At 46.5% G+C, this 18,056-nt stretch overlaps 1 protein-coding gene across 4 annotated transcripts in view; it reads right to left on the bottom strand.

Annotated features, from left to right (window-relative positions):
* GALNT10 (polypeptide N-acetylgalactosaminyltransferase 10) overlaps nt 1–1,636 on the bottom strand; it is a 234,280-nt gene extending 232,644 nt beyond the window's left edge. Inside the window, exon 1 of one of the 4 annotated variants that reach the window (XM_024247617.2) lies at nt 1,344–1,636. In XM_024247617.2, coding sequence (XP_024103385.2) covers nt 1,344–1,502 — 159 coding nt within the window. In that variant the 5' untranslated portion in view covers nt 1,503–1,636. The remainder of the gene's footprint in view (nt 1–1,343) is intronic. The other 3 variants (XM_024247618.3, XM_024247619.3, XM_024247621.3) reach the window with 3 other exon arrangements.
* Between the last annotated feature and the right edge of the window lie 16,420 nt (nt 1,637–18,056).

Below are 18,056 nucleotides of genomic sequence, written 5' to 3'. Positions count from 1 at the left end.
CCAGGGGTTTAGGAAAGAGATGGAAACCTTAGTTTCTAAGCAGTAAGCTCTACCAGAAAGATCAATGAGACCCTCTGGGATGCTTTGCAGCAATTAACAGAGTGACAGGTGGAGCTCAAATTGGTCAGCTCTGTAGCAAAGAGCCCTCTGTGCTCCAGACGCCAGACTGCCTAGACAGCAGCCTGATACTGGGAAGAATAAGGAAAACCATCAATCTCAGAAAAGCCAGCCTCTTTCGTCGAGGCCAGCCAACAATCAGTCAAGTCTGACCCTGATACACAAATTATCCGCTTCTCATGGGACCAGAGAAATCCCGTAAGAAAGCCTGAAATGTTCCACTATATGAAACAGTCTAAGCAATACACTCACTAGCACCTCCTGGGAGGGTGGGAGTGATGTGACAGAGCTTCTGCTATCAGGGAGCTGCTAGTCTAAATACGTGCACGCACACATACACACAAACATACATGGGTAAGTTCAAGGGAGGCAGAAACCATTCCGATCTCAGTTTTGGCTGCAATAAACACTACAACTAACCAGACTAGACAAGTTCAGAAGAGATAGGGAAGGCTTCTGGTGTTCCATCCTCAGGACACTGGGCACCAATAGCCTCTGGGACATTTTGGGGGTCCCCCCACCAGAGCCCCACCTCTGGACTCCCATAAGGTCAAAGGCAGCAGGTCCCTCAAGGACCAGGAGCTTACCCCCTTCTCCACCCCCAGGGGCTTGAAGCTTTAAGGGGAGCATGATCTTTACATTCTGCAAGGAATCCACAGGATCTGAGAAAGGGAAAGGCTAGAGTTGGGGGGGGGGTGTTGAATAAATGGGGAGAGGAGGAAGGCCCGGGTGTCTCGTTGGGCAGATGGGAAATCAGGAAAAGGGCTGACCTGAGCAAATAACGCTGGGATCAGCAGGTAGGGGTTGTGGGAGGGGTGGGAGGAGGGGAGCAGAGAGGACCTGGACACCAAATAGAAGAACCAGAATCTTCATTCCTATTGGCACAAGGCAGGAGTCATCCTGGGATACAGGGATGCAGATAGGATCCTTCAAAAGAGATCCGCTGGAAGACGTCAAGGAATACCAGACGGGGACAGAAAGGAAGGTGTTAACACGTGGTGAGAAATAGCGTCCTGAGTTGTAGTTCGGACTCAGTCTCTGACTGGCGTGGGACCCTGGACAAGTCCCGACAGGACTTAATTTTCTCATCCGGAAAATGGGAAGAGCTGAAGAGTCTCGGAGCTGACTCTGAGGAGGCAGACAGCAGAAGGTGGAGGAAGGAACCACAGGCTAAAAGTGAATCCGGGAAGAGGGTGTTCCCGGCCTGTAGCAACGGGGGGACTCACCTGTCCCGCCGCCGGCGCCACCGCCGCCCCCGATCCCCCAGGGGTGCCGTCGGGCTGCCGCTCGCGGTACAGCGCCCAAAGCCCCACGTTGGGCAAGAGGACCAGGGCCGCCAGCACCAGCGCCACCGCCTGCAGGAGCCGCTTCTCCTTCCGCCTCATCGGGGCCGGTCAGCCCCGCCGCGCCCCGCCGGCCCCGCCGCGCCGCCCCCAGCTCCGCGCGTCCGCCCGTCCGCCCGGCGGCGGCAGCAGCTCAACCAGCAGAAGCGGCCGCGGCGCCGGCCCCGCTCCAACTCCGCGGCACTTCCGCCGCTCGCCGGCCGGGGAGCCGGGCGCCGCCACCACGCCGCCGCCACGAGGGGGTCGTCGCCGCCGCTGCCACCCCCGGGCCCCGCCGAGCCGCCCGCCCCGCGCCGCCTGCCCCCGCGTCGACCGCCGAGTGTCTGCGCTGCCGGCTCGGCCCTCTCACGGAGCGTCTCGGCCCTCCCGGGTGCGGCAGGGTGCCGGGCCGGAGCGCTTCCCCCCTCTCGAGCCGCGATGGTGCGTCCCGCTCCTCGGCGGCTCCCCCGCCCTCTGGAGCTTTGCGAAAGTCCCGGAGTTGGCGAGTTGGGCGCTAACTGGTGCGGGCTGGGCACCGCTGGGTGGGGTGCATGTCCACGCGCCCAGGTACCCTGCCGCCCCGCCCGGCAACCTCCGCCCGGGACTGCAGCCGAACGTTTGCTGCCTGCCTGGGGATATGCAAATAGTGCTGGGGCCCCGCACGGCGTTCTGAGCCTGCAGCCCTCGGGGCTGTCACTTCCAGCCCACCTAGGCTCGACCCCCAGGACCTGCGGACCTACTTTGACCCCGGCGACTCGGTGTTCCCGGCCATGAAACGGGGCCACAGCCGTGCTGCACGCTCACTGTTCCGCGGGCGGGCCCTGGTTTTCTTCCTCTAGGAGGCCCCTGGCGTTAGGTGTGAACGCCCTCTGCAAACTGTAGGGAGCTGTGCCCGCCCGCCGCCCGTCTGTAGATCCTGCAAACCGGCGGGTAGGTGACAGTAGCCTCTCTGCAGCACCTTTCCTCACGCAAGTCCAACCCCCTTGGAGTTAGAATGCCCTGCATTCTCACGCGTGCTTTTGGACCCTAAGCGCACTGAGCCCTTCCCGGAAAGCTCTCAGCAAACCGTTGGCGAGCGCCACTATGTGCCAAACACTGTGCCAGGCTCTGGGATGAAATGAAAACAGACCTGAGCCCTGACGTCTGGGAGCTGAAACATGAAACACGTAATTTCACTAGACCAGGCAATGTGTCTGTAACTGTGGCGAGGGCTTTGACAGAGGAGTCGGGCTTCTGGGCGATGCGGAGGGCCGCGGAGCTGGACTCCGACGGTGATGCCAGCCAGCGGCTCCTCCTCTGGGCGCTCGACGCTGGTCACTTAGCTGCCTCCTCCCTGATGCGGTGGAACGGAGCACCCCCTTGGCTGCCTTACTCTCTGCCACCCCCACATTCGTCCTCTTGATTCTCTGCTTCTCTAGCTCAGCCGCTGACCCTCGTGCCTAGCCGCCTCTAGTCCTTGACCAGCGTTCTGACAACTCTTGCCTCCCAATTCTTCCAGCCCCAGGCTGAGCGATGGGGATTCAGTTTTCTGACATCACAGCTCAGTTCTTGATTTCTGCAGCAAAACCTTCAAGGCTTCCATCACCTCGGCTCTAGAGTCCATCATGCTCCTCTCCTATGACCTGCTAGGGCTGATCAAACGTTCTGTCTCCTGCCCTGCCCTGCCTTGCCCTGCCCTGCCCTGAGCTTCGCTCAGCCTGTTGTAGGCTTTGTGTTTTCCTTCTTGTGCTGTTGACCACGCAGCTCCTTCTACCCATAAAACCCCCTTCTCTAGGTCGGTGGAAATCTTGTTCATCCTTCCGTGTCTAGTTGAACTGCCACCTCCTCCACGAAGCCTTCTAAAACTCCTTCTCAGGGAACTGTTATCTTTCTTTAGATTTCCATCACAATAATGCTTACCTTTTATTGAGTGCTTACTCTATGTCAGGCACCGTTAAGCCCTTGAGATGCATTACCTCTTTAAATGCTCACAGTTACCCTGTGAGGTACGTGCTTTTCTTATACCCATTGGCGAATGAGACTCAGATTTAAACATGCATGTAATCCCAGCACTTTGGGAGGCCAAGGCGGGCAGATCACGAGGTCAAGAGATTGAGACCATCCTGGCCAACATGGTGAAACCCTGTCTCTACTAAAAATACAAAAATTAGCTGGGCGTGGTGGCGGGCACCTGTAATCCCAGCTACTTGGGAGGCTGAGGCAGGAGAATTGCTTGAACCCAGGAAGCGGAGGTTGCAGTGAGCTGAAATCGTGCCACTGCACTCCAGCCTGGCGACAGAGTGAGACTCTATCTCAAAAAATAAATAAATTAATTAATTAATTAAAGAATGTGGCAGCCAGAATGATCTTGTTTTATCCAAGGTTAGATTGTATCGTCCCTCTGCTCAAATCCCTGCAGTGGCTTCCCACCTCTCATTAGGTTCCTAAGAAAGTACAGGATCCTACAAGCCCATATGTGATCAGCCCTCACTCCTTACTGTCCTTGTTGTGCCCCAGTGACATTGGCTTCCTTGCTATTCCTCAGAGCATGCCTCAGGCAGGCACAGTCCTGCCTCAGGACCTTTGCACCTGTTGTTACCTCTGCCTAGAATGGCCATTTTTCTATTTCTGGCTCCTAACTCTATGTCTTTTTTAAACACATTTTTTTGTGATAAATGTATGTAAAACTGATCATTTGAACTATTTTAAAGTGTACAATTCAGCGGCATTATGTAAATGCACATTGTTCTCCAGCCATCACGGGTATCTATCTCCAGAACTGGTCATCAACCCAACTGAAACTCTGTACCCATTAAACACTAACTCCCTATTACCCTCTCCCCACAACTGCTGGCAAATACCCACCATTCTACTTTATGCTTTTTGAATTTGACTATTCTAGGTACCTTGTATAAGTGGAATCATATGACATTAGTTCTTTTGTTTCCAGTTTATTTCACTCATAATATTTTTCAGATTCACCCATGTTGTAACATGTATCTGAGTTTCATTCCTTTTTTTTTTTTTTTTACACAGTGTCTTATTATGTTGCCCAGGCAGGTGTGCAGTGGTGCAGTCACTGATGCAGTCATAGGATTATAGCTGGTTGTAGCCTCAAACTCCTGGGCTCAAGCCACCCTCCCACCTCAGCCTCGTAAGTAGCTAGAACTACAGGCCCATGCCACCGCACCCAGCTGATTTTTAAAAAATCTTTTGGGGAGACTGGGTCTAGCTATGTTGCCCAGGCTGGTCTCAAACTCCTGGCCTCAAATGATCCTCCCACCTTGGCCTCCCACAGTGCTGGTATTACAGGTGTGAACCACTACGCTCAGCCAAATTCCATTCCTGTTTTCAAGATTGAATACTATTCCATTGTATGTATGCCACATTTCGTTTATTCATTCATCCATAGATGGACATTTGGGTTGTTTCTACCTTTTGCCTACTGTGAATAATGTTGCTATGAATAGCCCTATGTCTTCTATACTGCAGTGGATACACAGTATTTATGTAATTAGATAATGTTGCAAAAAACTTTTATGTGCCGCTATAGCACTGAGCACAGTGCTGGTAACAGAGCAGCTAGAATGTTCTTTTTACAAACACAAGGCTAACTCTGCTGCTGGGACTTGCCTATGGCTTCTCTTCATGTTAGAATATGTCTATGAAGCCAGGCGTGGTGGCATGTGTCTGTAGTCCTGTCTACTCTGGAGGGTGAGGTGAGAGGATTGAGCCCAGGAGTTCAGGCTGCAGTGAGCTATGATCACAGAATTGCACTCCAGCCTGGGTAACAAAGCAAGACCAAGTCTCTCAAAACAAATAAACAGAAAACAACCTACAATCTATGAGAATCCTTACCACAGCCCATAGGCCTTACATTATTTGACCCAACTTCTAATTTTTGCCTTCTTTCCTTCTCTTCTAGTTACACTGGTCTTGCCATATTCCTCAAATATACACCAAATTGATGATTCCCTCAGGGCCTTTGCAAATTTACTGTGCCCTTGTGTAGAAATCTCTTCCTCTACACCTTTGCATGGTTCTCTCTCTGCCTTCTCTCAGGAACCAGATCAGGGGTCCTGCCTCAGAGAGAGCTTCCCTGACCAGCTGATCTAAGATATCAACTAGCACCACCACCATCTCCATTTGCTTGATTTTTCTTCAAAGCAGGTATCATTTTTGGTCTCCCTGTCTAGAATGTGAGTTCCAAACAGACAGGAACTTTGTATTTATTTGCCTTCTATGGTGTCCCCTGCCTCTGTCAGCACATAAAGTCACGTACTATTCAACAACATTTCAGTCAACAATGAACTGTATATACACAATGGTGTCCCCTCCCATAAGACTATAATACTCTATTTTTACTATACCTTTTATATGTTTAGATAGCTTAAATACACAAATACCATTGTGTTACAGTTGCCTACAGTATTCAGTACAGAAACATGCTGTACAGGTTTGTAGCCTAGGAGCAATAGGTTATACTGTATTGCCTAGGTGTGTATTAGGCTATCCTATCGAAGTTTGTGCACGTATGCTTTATGATGTTCTCTATGAGAAATCACCTATTGACACATTTCACAGAATGTATCCCCATCGCTAAGCCATGCACAATTGTATTTCCCTTCATTGTGAATCAGAAAACTGGTCCTCCCTCCAGGCAGAAGAACTTACGAAAAGGATTCCCCCTCTCCTTGTGCTAAAGCAGCCAGAACAGAGCCAAGGTGTGTGGATTTCAACTCATATTCCCACCCAGCCACACAAACTAAGCTGTGGCCTTTCCCAGGTCTGGCACACAGTAGGTGCTCAATAAGCCCCTGTCGAGTGAAGTACTGTATAGCAGTGGAGATCAAGTACAGGAGGGAAGATACTCAGCATCTCTCTCCTTCCCATCCCCTCTTCTAGCTCCTTAGAAGATTCTGCACAAAATTGAATTTGAGCTTTTTCTCATGTCACTTGTTGATCAAAGCTGCATGCCAGCCCAGTCTGGCCCCAATGGGGACTCTAGCCCAAGAACCCAGCTTTAATCCAGGGACTCTTTGATCACTTTCTACAATATGGGATGCACCAGGCAGGGGGCGGGCTTCTGGGGCTTTATTCCACTCACTGAGACAATACCATTTGAGACATGGGAAGTCTATTAGCTCTGGCTGGTTTCCTGGGAGAACTGATCTGGTCATTGACTGAAACTGAACCAAAAATGTTACTTTCAGACTGAGCCTTCTAGGCCTATTGTGGGCATTAAATAAGATAATGTGCATAAAGGGCTTACCGCGCAGACCCTGGTTGAATGTAAGCACTAGTAGCTGGGTGAAATAAAAGCACAACAACACAGGAACATTGAGAGGGATGAACAGAATTTCAGCTGCCAGGCAAAACCTCGTGCTCTGGCCTGTGCCTCTCTGCTCTCATCTCCTGTTACTCTCCTCATTCACTCCTGTTACTCTCCTTCTTCCTGGTCCTTGAAGGCCCTCTGCCCATGCCAGCCCCAAGACCTTTGCATTAGCTGTTGTCTCTGCCAGCTGTTTCCCCAGATCTTCCTCCACTGTTGCTCCCTCTCATCCTTCAGGTCCCAGATTACATATCACCTCTTTACAGAGACCTTCCTTAACTACCCGGGCACTCTCTCCCATACTTTACAACCTGCCATGTTTTCTTCACAGTGCATACATATCCCCCTTTGCCATAGTCTCATTTATGTGTTTATTTACTTGTTTATTATTGGGCTCTCCCAAATAGAATATCAGCTGCATGGGGCAAGGGCCCTGTCTGCTCATTGCCTGCTGTATTCCTCCATCCTGGAACATTTGTGCCTGACACACAGAAAGGGCTTAAAACATACATTTGATGAATGAGAAGCTCCTCTCTTTCCCCATATTCCCATCTTTACTTTTTTTGTTTTGTTTTTTAAATGAGCTGCGTATTCTCTTGCTCACTCTTCGGTTTCTCATCTTGTCATCAGTAACAAGCAGGCCTTTCAGTATCCGCCCAGAATATACTTCAGCAAGAAGGGTCAGCCAGAGGAGAGGTGACAGGTGCAGGCCTTCAGTATCCCTGATGAGGATATGAAAAGCGTTCCTCCTCGATGTCCTCACCTTGGCTTTTTTAGGGTCCCTTGTTACTGACCCCATTTGTCAAGAACTATACCCTCAGGCTGGTCTGGACCAGCCCTGAGCTGAGAAGATGTAAAAGTACAATGGGTCAGCAAGTCAAGAGATCTGCAGACCAACAGGTCTGCATGTCAGTCTAACTCTCTTTCACCTTGGCCAAGTCCCTTATCTACTCAATTTCCTCATCTGAAAAATGAGAATAATTATGACTCTATAATGATATAATTTCCAGGTTGACATGAGAGAGGTCTGCTTGACTGCAAGCAAAACCCAGAATGCTATAAGTGTTGGATTTCTGTGTCTCCTGCACATTTAAAGCCCTCTTGCTTCTTTCCTTGGGGATCATCAAGCTCAAATGATACATTCTCAGAGAAGCCTGACTGACCTCCCTAAACAGAGTAAGCTCCCCAGCTATGGAACCTCTTAGCAATGCCTTCCTTAACAGTCACAATGTTTACAGTTACTGGGTCATTGTTTGATATCTGTCTCCCTCACTGGACTGTAAGTCCCATGAGGACAGAGACAGACCATGTTTGGTTTTGGTATTGTTTGTTTTTAGTAGGCTTTACTTTTTGAGCAGTTTTAGATTCATTGCCAAATTGAGTAGAAGGTACAGAGATTTCCTGTATACTCCAGTCCCAACACATACATAGCTTCCCCCACCAGAGTATTATATATATTACAATTGATCAATTGATGAACTTGCATTAACATTATCATTGTCACTCAAAATCCATAGTTTACATTAGGGTTCACTCTTGGTATTACACCTCCTATGGGTTTGGACAAATGTATAATGACATATCCACTATTATAGTATCATACGGAGTAGTTTTGTTACTGGTAAAGGGTATCCAGGTTTTTGATGTTTTGAACAAAGAATTGGACAAAACGCACAAAGCAAGGAAAGAATGAAGCAAGAAAAGCAGAGATTTGTTTAAAACAAAAGCACACTCCACAGGGTGGGAGGGGGCCTGAGCAAGCAGCTCAAGGGCTTGGTTACAGAGTTTTCTGGGGTTTAAATACCCTTTAGAGGTTTCCCATTGGTTACTTGGTGTATACCCTATGTAAATGAAGAAGCTGAAGTGAAGTTACGAAGTTATTTACTTGGTGTACATCCTATGCAAATGAAGAGGATGTTTCCTGTCATAGCAGAAGTAGAGTTACAAAGTTATTTACTTGGTCTTAGAAAGTTGGGGTTTTTCAGTTTGATTTAGTTCTAGGAAGTCCTTAGGTTCCCTGCCTCCAGGCCTTATTCTCCTGCCTCAGTTTTACTGCCCTAAAAATCCTGTGTCCATTTATTCATTCTTCCTACCGCTAACCCAGCAACCATTGATCTTTTTACTGTCTGCATAGTTTTGCCTTTTCCAGAACGTCATATAGTCGGAATTACACAGTATGGAGTAGCCTTTTCAGATTGGCCTCTCTCACTTAGCAATATGCATTCAAGGTCCTTCTGTGTGTCCTTTTGTGGCTTGATAGCTCATTTCTTTTTAGTGCTGAATAATATTCCATTGCCTGGATGTAACACAGTTTGTCTATTCACCTACTGAAGGACATATTGGTTCTTCCAAGTTTTGGCAATTATGAATAAAGCTGCTACAAACACCCATGTACAGGTTTTTGTGTAGACATAAATTTTTGACTCCTTTGGGTAAATACTAAGGAACTCAATTACTGGATCATATGGTAAGGGTTTTTCTAGTTTTTCAAGAAACTGGAAAACTGGCTTCTAAAGTGACTATACCATTTTTCATTCCCACCAGCAATGAATGACAGTTTCCATTGTTCCACATCCTTGCCAGCTCTTGGTGCTGTTAGTGTTATGGGTTTTGGCCATTGTAACAGGTGCGTAGTGGTATCTTACTGTTTTAATTTGCATTTCCCTTGGCCACATGTCAGGACTTCATGAGGCTGTGTCATGGGCATGTCCCTAACCTTAGCAAAATAAACTTCCTAAATTGATTGACACTTGTCTCAGATACTTTTTGGTTTATACAAGCAAGCACATTAAAAAGATACTCCACATCACCGGGTGCAGTGGCTCACACCTGTAATTTCAGCACTTTGGGAGGCCAAGGCGGGCGGATCACGAGGTCAGGAGTTTGAGACCAGTCTGACCAACATGGTGAAACCCCGTCTCTACTGAAAATACAAAAATTAGCCAGGTGTGGTGGCATGCACCTGTAATCCCAGCCACTCGGGAGGCTGAGGCAGGAGAATTGCTTGAACCTGGGAAGCGGAAATTGCAGTGAGCTGAGATCATGCCACTGCACTCCAGCCTGGGCAACAGAGTGAGACTCTGTCTCAGAAAAAAAAAAAAAAAGATACTCCAGATCATATGTCATCAGGGAAATGCTATCTGTTTGGGAGTAGAGTGGGAGGCAGGTTTTCCCTAAGCAGTTCCCAGCTTGACTTTTCCCTTTGGCTTAGTGGTTTTGGGGTCCAAAAGTCTGTTTTCCTTTCACACTTGCCATGTATGTTTTTGTTCCCTGGCATATCCCTAATACCTAGCACAGTAGCTATCCCAAAATAGGTGCTCAACAAACATCTGGGAAATAAATGAATCAATCAGTCAATTAATTAATAATCCTACACCCACCTCTTTAAAATCTGTATTCAGAAAACTCATTAACACTAGTCTCAATGACCCAAATTTCTATCTCCACCAGGTTGGTCATTTAACAAGGCTCAAACTTCTAATACAGAGGAAGAGAAAAAAAATTCCTGGAGCTGAAATTTCCCTACCTGCACCTGGTCAGCCTCAATCAGCCCAGGCTTTGCTTCTAGCTTCCTGTGTGATCTCAGACAGGTCACTCAAATTCTCTGAGCTTCAGGTTTATCATGTGTGGGTTTGTGAGTGTAATGGCAGCAGGAAGGAGAGATGTCCAGATAAACACAGAACATGGTTGTATTAAATAAAGCAGTTGAACCAGATGCTCTTTAAGGTCTTTTTTAATTTCAAAATTCTGTGACTAAATCCTGCAAGATAGGATGGGAAAAGTAGGGGCAGACATGGAACACCACTTGGGATTCAATCCAGTTTTTGCATCTAGTGGCACTTCAACTCCTATTTTGAATGCAAAGAAAGGGTTTGCGGGATGCCTATGTAGGGGTGAAGGGAATTTCTCCCTCCCCTTCTGAAAGTTTGAGTCTTTAAGTCTCCGAAATAAACTGGTAATAGACAAGCTAACAGCAGAAAAGACCTACACATTTATTAATGTGCCATTTGCATGGGAGCCACACAAAATATGAAACTCAAAGAAGGGCTAGATGGTTGAAGCTTAAATACCCTCTTCATAAGAGAGAATAAAGTGGGGGATGTAGGCAATTTTAGAAGAAGAGTAAATGATTTTTAAGGGAGATGAATGGGCCTGGAAAACAGACAATAACCTGGGACAAAGTTTCTCAGAGGTGGTGACAAGTTATGAAAAGGTGGGGGGCAGAACTGCACTGTGAACAAAGGTTGTCTTATTTTGCAGATAAAATCTCTCAGGTAACAACCCTCAGAAGAACAGTTGAAAGAACAGGTGAAAAGTCTGTCTGTGTGTGGTATCCTGGGCTTGGAGACGTTTAGTTTCCTCTCCTGCAAAAGGAGCTCCTCCTGTCTGGTTAACATAGATTTCAGAGAAGGAGTCTAGTTCTGAAACTTATTTCTGAGGCCTTTCAGTCTCCCTAGTTCAAAGCACTCAGCATGCAAAAGTGCCATATTTTGGAGTGTTCTTTTCTGAGCCCCAACACCTATTTGAAATGACCTCTAGATGGGAACTGCCTGTCTCCCTTTCTCTTTTTCTCCCAGACCCTACTTTGTCATTTCCACAATGAGATGCCAATTAAATCAATCCTGTCAACTATAAAGGAACGCCACTGAATCAAGACAGTAGACATTGAAAGTACCTCAAGTAGGATACATTTTGAAAGAGCAAACAGAGAACGCCACAAATCTCAAACAAAGAATAAATATACTATGTCATTGGGTGGACCTATCTCAAACAGAGCATTAGCCAGTAGGGTCAGATACAAATATCAGGTGTATAGGGAGCCATCCTCCTCCTGGCACTGCTATGAAAGTATCAGGACTTGGTAAATGAGAGTGCTTTCTGTTTAATTACTTTTCATTTTTGTACAAAAGAAAAAAAAAGGTATACAAAACACAGATAGAGAGGTGGTGGGGCACAGGACCAAAGGAGGCTTCCTAGGAGTTTGAGACTCTTGGAAGAATGGCTCCAGTCTGTGGGCACCTCTGTAAAGAGGACTGGATACTCTGCAACCCGGTAGTCTGAACCTTAGCTACACATTAGAATCACCTGTGGACTATTAAAAGCTCTGGATGCTTAACCTGCACCCCAGACCAATTAAGTCAGAATCTCTGGGAGTCAGACTCAGCCATCCCTACATGATTCCAATTTGTAGCCAAGTTTGAGAGAACCACTGCTCCAACATGGCTCTCAGGGCTCTAAAACCCTAAGGTTTCTTTTTGTCCAAGCAGTAGGTCCTCTATTGTTCCACTAGGTGGCACCTTCCAGCAAACTTCAGTGGGTCCAGAGAAGTCGCTTCTAGGTCTAACTGCAAGGAATGAATTCATCAAGCAGGGCTTGGTGGTCTTTGCTGCCAACGAGGGGTCTGCACTCTTGACAAGAAGGCTGAACTTGTTTAACAACTTGCTGATGAGTGCTGGAGCCACAGATGATTGATTCATCCCTGTTTAAAAAGGTGAGGCTGGGCTGGGCTCAGTGGCTCACGACTGTAATCCCAGCTACTTGGGAGGCTGAGACAGGAGAATCGCTTGAACCTGGGAAGCGCAGGTTGTGGTGAACTGAGATCGCACCACAGCACTCCAACCTGGGCGACAGAGCGAGACTCTGTCACAATAAACAAAGAAACAAATAAAATAAAAAGATGAAGCTTGAAGAGGGATGTCTCTATCTCTTATGACTGGGTTCACCTCTTCACGGTTGCACTCTGGTCTCTTCCCCCACACCCACCCATCTCTCCAGCAGGATTGATAAACTCCTCTCAAAAGTTATCAAGGAGCCCCATTATGTGCAGTAGTGGACACTTGTTCTTTTTATCTGGTTAGTTAACAACACCCTGATTTTCTTTAAAGATTCACCCTTCTCCATCTCAGAACTTAGCCAATCAGAGCAGTAACCCCCTTCAGCTGCAGTGATTGGTCCAGGTACGGAATCTGAACAATCGAGGTTCAATTCCGTGGCTTTTGTATAGAGGCTATCAAGAAAGTAGTGGCTTCTTCCAGCGGATTGTTGCGAGCTGGATATGAGCCCCACCGTGAGGCGTGTATTGGACCTCTTGACTTGGCTCCTCCGCACCTTCTCCCCACCCCAGGGAGGCGATGTAGACTAAATCAGTGGGCTTCCTTGCTCTATGTTTTCCTGTTGGGTCTAGCCCTTGAGGAGCCAGGGCAGGATTTCAGAGGGAGGGAGAAGAGCCAGGTCAGAGCATTTCTTTCCCCCGCCATTCCCTTGCTGCAACTTTGCCGCAGGCTGTCTGTGTCCTCCACTAAAGTCCATGGCTCCCATCGCACAGGCTTCTTGAAACAGTCCTCCCTTTCTAGATTCCGATAACTGCCCCTTTCCTCATCCTTCAGGGCTAGGGCTGGACAGCACACGCTGTTTCTGGCCCCATGGTACTGCACCGTCCCTCATGGTTACACTATACCGTGCCCCATTGTCGTCCTATTAAACTCTCTTCAAATGTTCCAGTGTGAGAGTGCCATTCGTTTCCTGCAGACCCTAACTCAATCAAGGGAAAAGCTTCTTGAGAACCTGAAAACAGTCCCAACACAGGGGAAAGTGGAGCTGAGAGATCAACCAGTTACCCAAGCCAACCCCTGATGTCATCCATGCCTCCGGTTCAACTCCTCTCCCACATTCAAACAATTACCTAATAATGCTGGTTTTATTGCCTAATAAATTTTAAATGTATCCCTTCCCTTCTAGGCCTATTATATGAGACATATTTCAGGTGCCTGTAAGATGAATCCCTGAGCAGAAACCTGCTACTTATAATCACTCTGTTTTCTACTTTGTAGACAGCCTCCACACTCATTTCTGGGCTGGTCCTTGACCTATGACTTGCCTGAACTGTTCTAAGGCAAGTTCAAAACGACGAGCTGAGCCATTCAGATTCTATCTCAGAAATTGGAATCCAGTGACACAGAGGGAAGAAGGCAGCTGGTGGTGGCCTCTGAAGGTGGCAGTTCAGGTAGCACAAGGGTGGAGATTACTCTTGGGCCACACTGAAGGAGAAGATATGGGAAGGCAGAAACCAGGAGTAACAGAGGAAGTGCTTCAGTCAAAAGAAGCCAGTGCAGCCCAAGTATGGGAGGCAGGGATGCTGAGAGAGAAAACTGAAAGAGAACTGCCTTGGCTCCTGGTTTTCCAGTTCCCGTTCTGGTTTCTGGGATGCCTGACTAGACTGAAGCCCCTGCCTTGGAGTTTACGCCTTCCCTGAAGTTATGAGTGACTCTGTCACTTACGACCAAAGGAGCCCTGGTCTTGATACTTGATACTCTTGACTCAAAGTCCAAGTTGTAGCCATTATCATCTCTCGCTTGAATTGTTGTATCTCTCACTCCTAACTCCTCTGCCATTTCTGTCCTGCATTCCCTAACATTCATCCTCCCCACTGGAGTGACCATTCTGGGATGCCACCTTGCCGTGTTGCTTCCCTCTGGAGGTTTATTGTCCTCACAGTAAAGTCCAAGTTGCTGGTCTTACACTTTATACAAAACTGCTAGTCGCTCATTACCTTAATAATGCTATTTCTCACCCCCATGCCTTTGCTCATGCTGTTTCCTCCTCCGGGAATACCCTTCACATCCTCTTGTACTGATGAATACTTACTCAGCTTCAATGCCATCTCCTCTTCCATCACTTCTTCACTTTCCCATCCAGTTTGACTAAGAACTCCTTCCTCATTTTTTCTCATACTACTGTGTATATTCCTATTTTAGCATTATATACTAATAAAGATGAGGGTGATGATGTCAGCTAACATTTATGGACCTCTTATTACATACCAAGTGCTAACTAGCACCTTACAGATGTCATCTCTTTTAATCCTCATCGAAACCCTATGAATTAGTTCTTTTATTATTCCTACTTCTCAAAAGAGAAAACTGAAGCAGAGATGTCAGGTGACTTGCCCAAAATCACACAGATAGAATGTGGTTGACTCGGGTCTATTGTTCCTTTCTTTTTTTAAAAACTAACAGTTTAATTGAGATATAATTCACATGTCATACAATTAATTTACTCATTTAAAGTGTACAAGTCAATGTCTTTTAATATATTCACAGCTGCGTGCAACCATCAACATAATCAATTTTAGAACATTTTTATCACCACAGAAGAAACTCATACTCATTGATTACTCATTGTTTTAATGCTGCTCTTAGCAGCTGGTGTGGTGCCTAGCACATAGTATCTGTTCAACCAGCACTTGTTGAAGAATGGATAGCTACCCTATCTTAGAAGACAGGGGAAAGTGCAAGAGAGAGGCTCTTCAGGCAACGCTTCTGTCATTTCAACATCAATTAAGAGATTTGCCTGATTCTTTTGTTTATTTATTTTATACTATTTTTCTTTCTTTCTTTCTTCTTTTTTTTGCTCAGTCACCAGGATGATGACATGTGACAGTACAGTGGTGTGAACAAGGTTCACTGCAGCCTTGACCTCCTGGGCTCAAGTGATCCCCCTGTCTCAGCCTGTATAGCTGGGGCTACAGGTACACGCCACCATGCCTAGCAAATTTTTTGATTTTTTGTAGGGATAGGGTCTCACTTTGTTGTCCAGGTCACCTTGAACTCCTGGGCTCAAGCAATCCACCTGCCTCAGACTCCTAAAGTGCTGGGATTACAGGTGTGAGCCACTACACCTGGCCCTATTTTTCTTTAGTAACAGCCCCCACTTACTGGGGGAGGTGTGTTGTAAATATAGGAGTCTGCTCTTACCATTTGCTCAGGGTTTTTTCACATCTCTGTGGCCCCAGGGAATTTGTCATCCTCACATTTGAGTTCTGGGCTATTGCTGGTGATAATCTAGGTGCTGGGTATTTGATTTTGGTTTTCAGTGGGAGAGAGAAAGCCAGATTGTTTCTACTCCACCATTTTGGTGACATCACTCTCCACTACTGATTAAGTATTTTTTATGTGTGAAACCTCACAGTGTGTGATCTGTATATATTATTAGCTTATTAGGCAACAAAACCTGGAGATAGGTATTACTGTATCCATAACACAAATGAGGAAACCAAATGTATTAGTTCATTTATGTTACTATAACAGAATACCAGAGACTGGGTAATCTATGAAGAAAATAGGTTTACTTTGGCTCAGGGTTCTGCAGGCTGTACAGGAAGTGTGGTGCTGGCATTCATTCCTAGTGAGGCCTCAGAAAGTTTTCAAACGTGGTAGAAGGGAAGGGGAGCTGGTGTGTCACTTGGCAAGAGAGGGAGCAAGAGAGAGAGGAAGGAGGAGCCAGGCTCTTTAAACAGCCAGCTCTCTTGTGAACTCATAACCGTGGGGAGGGCACCAATCCATTCATGAGAGATCTGCCCCCACTAGGCACACCTCCAGCATTGGAGGCCATATTTTTCTTTTTCTTTTTTTTGAGACAGAGTCTCTCTCTGTCACCAGGCTGGAGTGCAGTGGCGCAGTCTCTGTTCACTGCGATCTCCGCATCCCGGGTTCAAGCGATTCCCCTGCCTCAGCCTCCGGAGTAGCTGGGACTACAGACACCTGCCACCACGCCCGGCTAATTTTTTGTATTTTTAGTAGAGATGGGGTTTCACCATGTTGGCCAAGATGGTCTCAATCTCCTGACCTTGTGATCTGCCTGCCTCGGCCTCCCAAAGTGCTGGGATTACAAGCGTGAGCCACCGTGCCCAGCCTGGAGGCCATGTTTCAACATGAGATTTTGAGGAGACACACATTCAAACTATATCCCCAAGGCTCAGGGATTTCATTTGTCTAAAGTCAAAAAACTAGTAATCAGTATCATCCTAACATTAAGTGTAAACAACTATTACCTTTAATTGAAGATTTAACCATGCTTAGATATTATGCTAAGTTCTTTATGAACATCACCTCATTGACTCATTTATGCATTCAACAGATATTTATTGAGTACCTACCACAAGCCAGGCATGCTAACAGATGTTAGGGAGTTGGTGGTGGGCAAACAGATGTTCACCCAGGACTCACAGTCTAGTGGTGGAAAAGGCATTGTAGAAATGAACACATGAATAACAACTACATTAGATGGGAGGAAGAAGAAAAGACCTGTTGGCTGTTAGGGGAAGATCTGGTATTAGAAGCCACTACTCTTTTAATCCAGGTCCAACATTTTCTGCAAAGTTACACTAGCGTGATTCCTCTAGGATGTTTTCCTAGTGGGACATTGGGTTTGCCAATGGCTCTCTGAGCTGCTTGTCCCTGTAGGAAGTTCCTGCCACCTACTGAATGCATGTTCATATACACACATACACATACACTCAGCGGGAGCAACACTGCCCATGCCCTCATCTGCACAGCTTGCCTAGGGAAAAACCAATGCTGTGGGCTTTGCAAATGTCTTATCCTCAGCTGGGGGATTTGCGTTTGAAAAACACTTCTCTGTATATGGGGCTGGATCTTGCTTTTATTACATAAATGATCCTGGAGATTACTTCATATAAATACAGAGAGATCATTCCCATTCTCTTTTTCAGCTGCAAGTACTCCACAGTGTGAATGAATCAGGTTCAGACTCCCATGGATGGACATTTGGAGTTGTTTTCAATCTTTGGCTATTAAAATAACATCATAATGAATAATCTTGTGTGCAGCTTGTTCTGTAGTGTGGAGGTGAATCTTCAGGAGAGATTCCTAGAAGTGGAAGTTGCTGGATTAAGGGATAAACACATCTTTAATTGTAAAGCTATCCTTTTGCATTCCTACAAGCAGTGTAGGAGAGTGCCTGGTTCTTCAAAGCCTAGGCCCACACAATATTTTTTAAAGCATGCATTTTATATAAAAATTCACACTCCTGGTTTCTCTTAAAAATTGCAAGATCTATAAAAATTACACACACACACACACACACACACACACTCTGCAAGATCTGGCAACACTAGGCCTGTTTTCCTGCATGGTAATAACAAGCTAGGGCTGAGTAGTCGCCATATCTCTGTGGGTCTTAGACGTTTCAACTGATCCAATTCAGCCCCTTCATTGTGAAGATAAGAAAGGTCTACAGATTCATAGAAGCAGCTGAGTGGAAGTTAACTCCCAGTATCTTGCATCAAGTGACCTCCAGAGTAAGTACAAAAGGGATGGGTAGCAAGGGAGGGTAAGTGTATAAAAGCACTGACAATTCAGCATTAAAATTGAAATTGTTTTTAGCATTTACTGAGCTCAGTAAATACATTACACCACACTGTAGTTAGTTAAAGTGTGACTAATCCACATAGAGCAGAGTAACAAATTGGTTTCTATTTCTTCTGAGCAACCATAAAGAGGGCTAAT

The sequence above is a fragment of the Pongo abelii genome, chromosome 4, assembly GCF_028885655.2.
Source record: "Pongo abelii isolate AG06213 chromosome 4, NHGRI_mPonAbe1-v2.0_pri, whole genome shotgun sequence".
Lineage (NCBI taxonomy): Eukaryota > Metazoa > Chordata > Mammalia > Primates > Hominidae > Pongo > Pongo abelii.
This window is presented reverse-complemented; position numbering and strand designations above follow the sequence as displayed.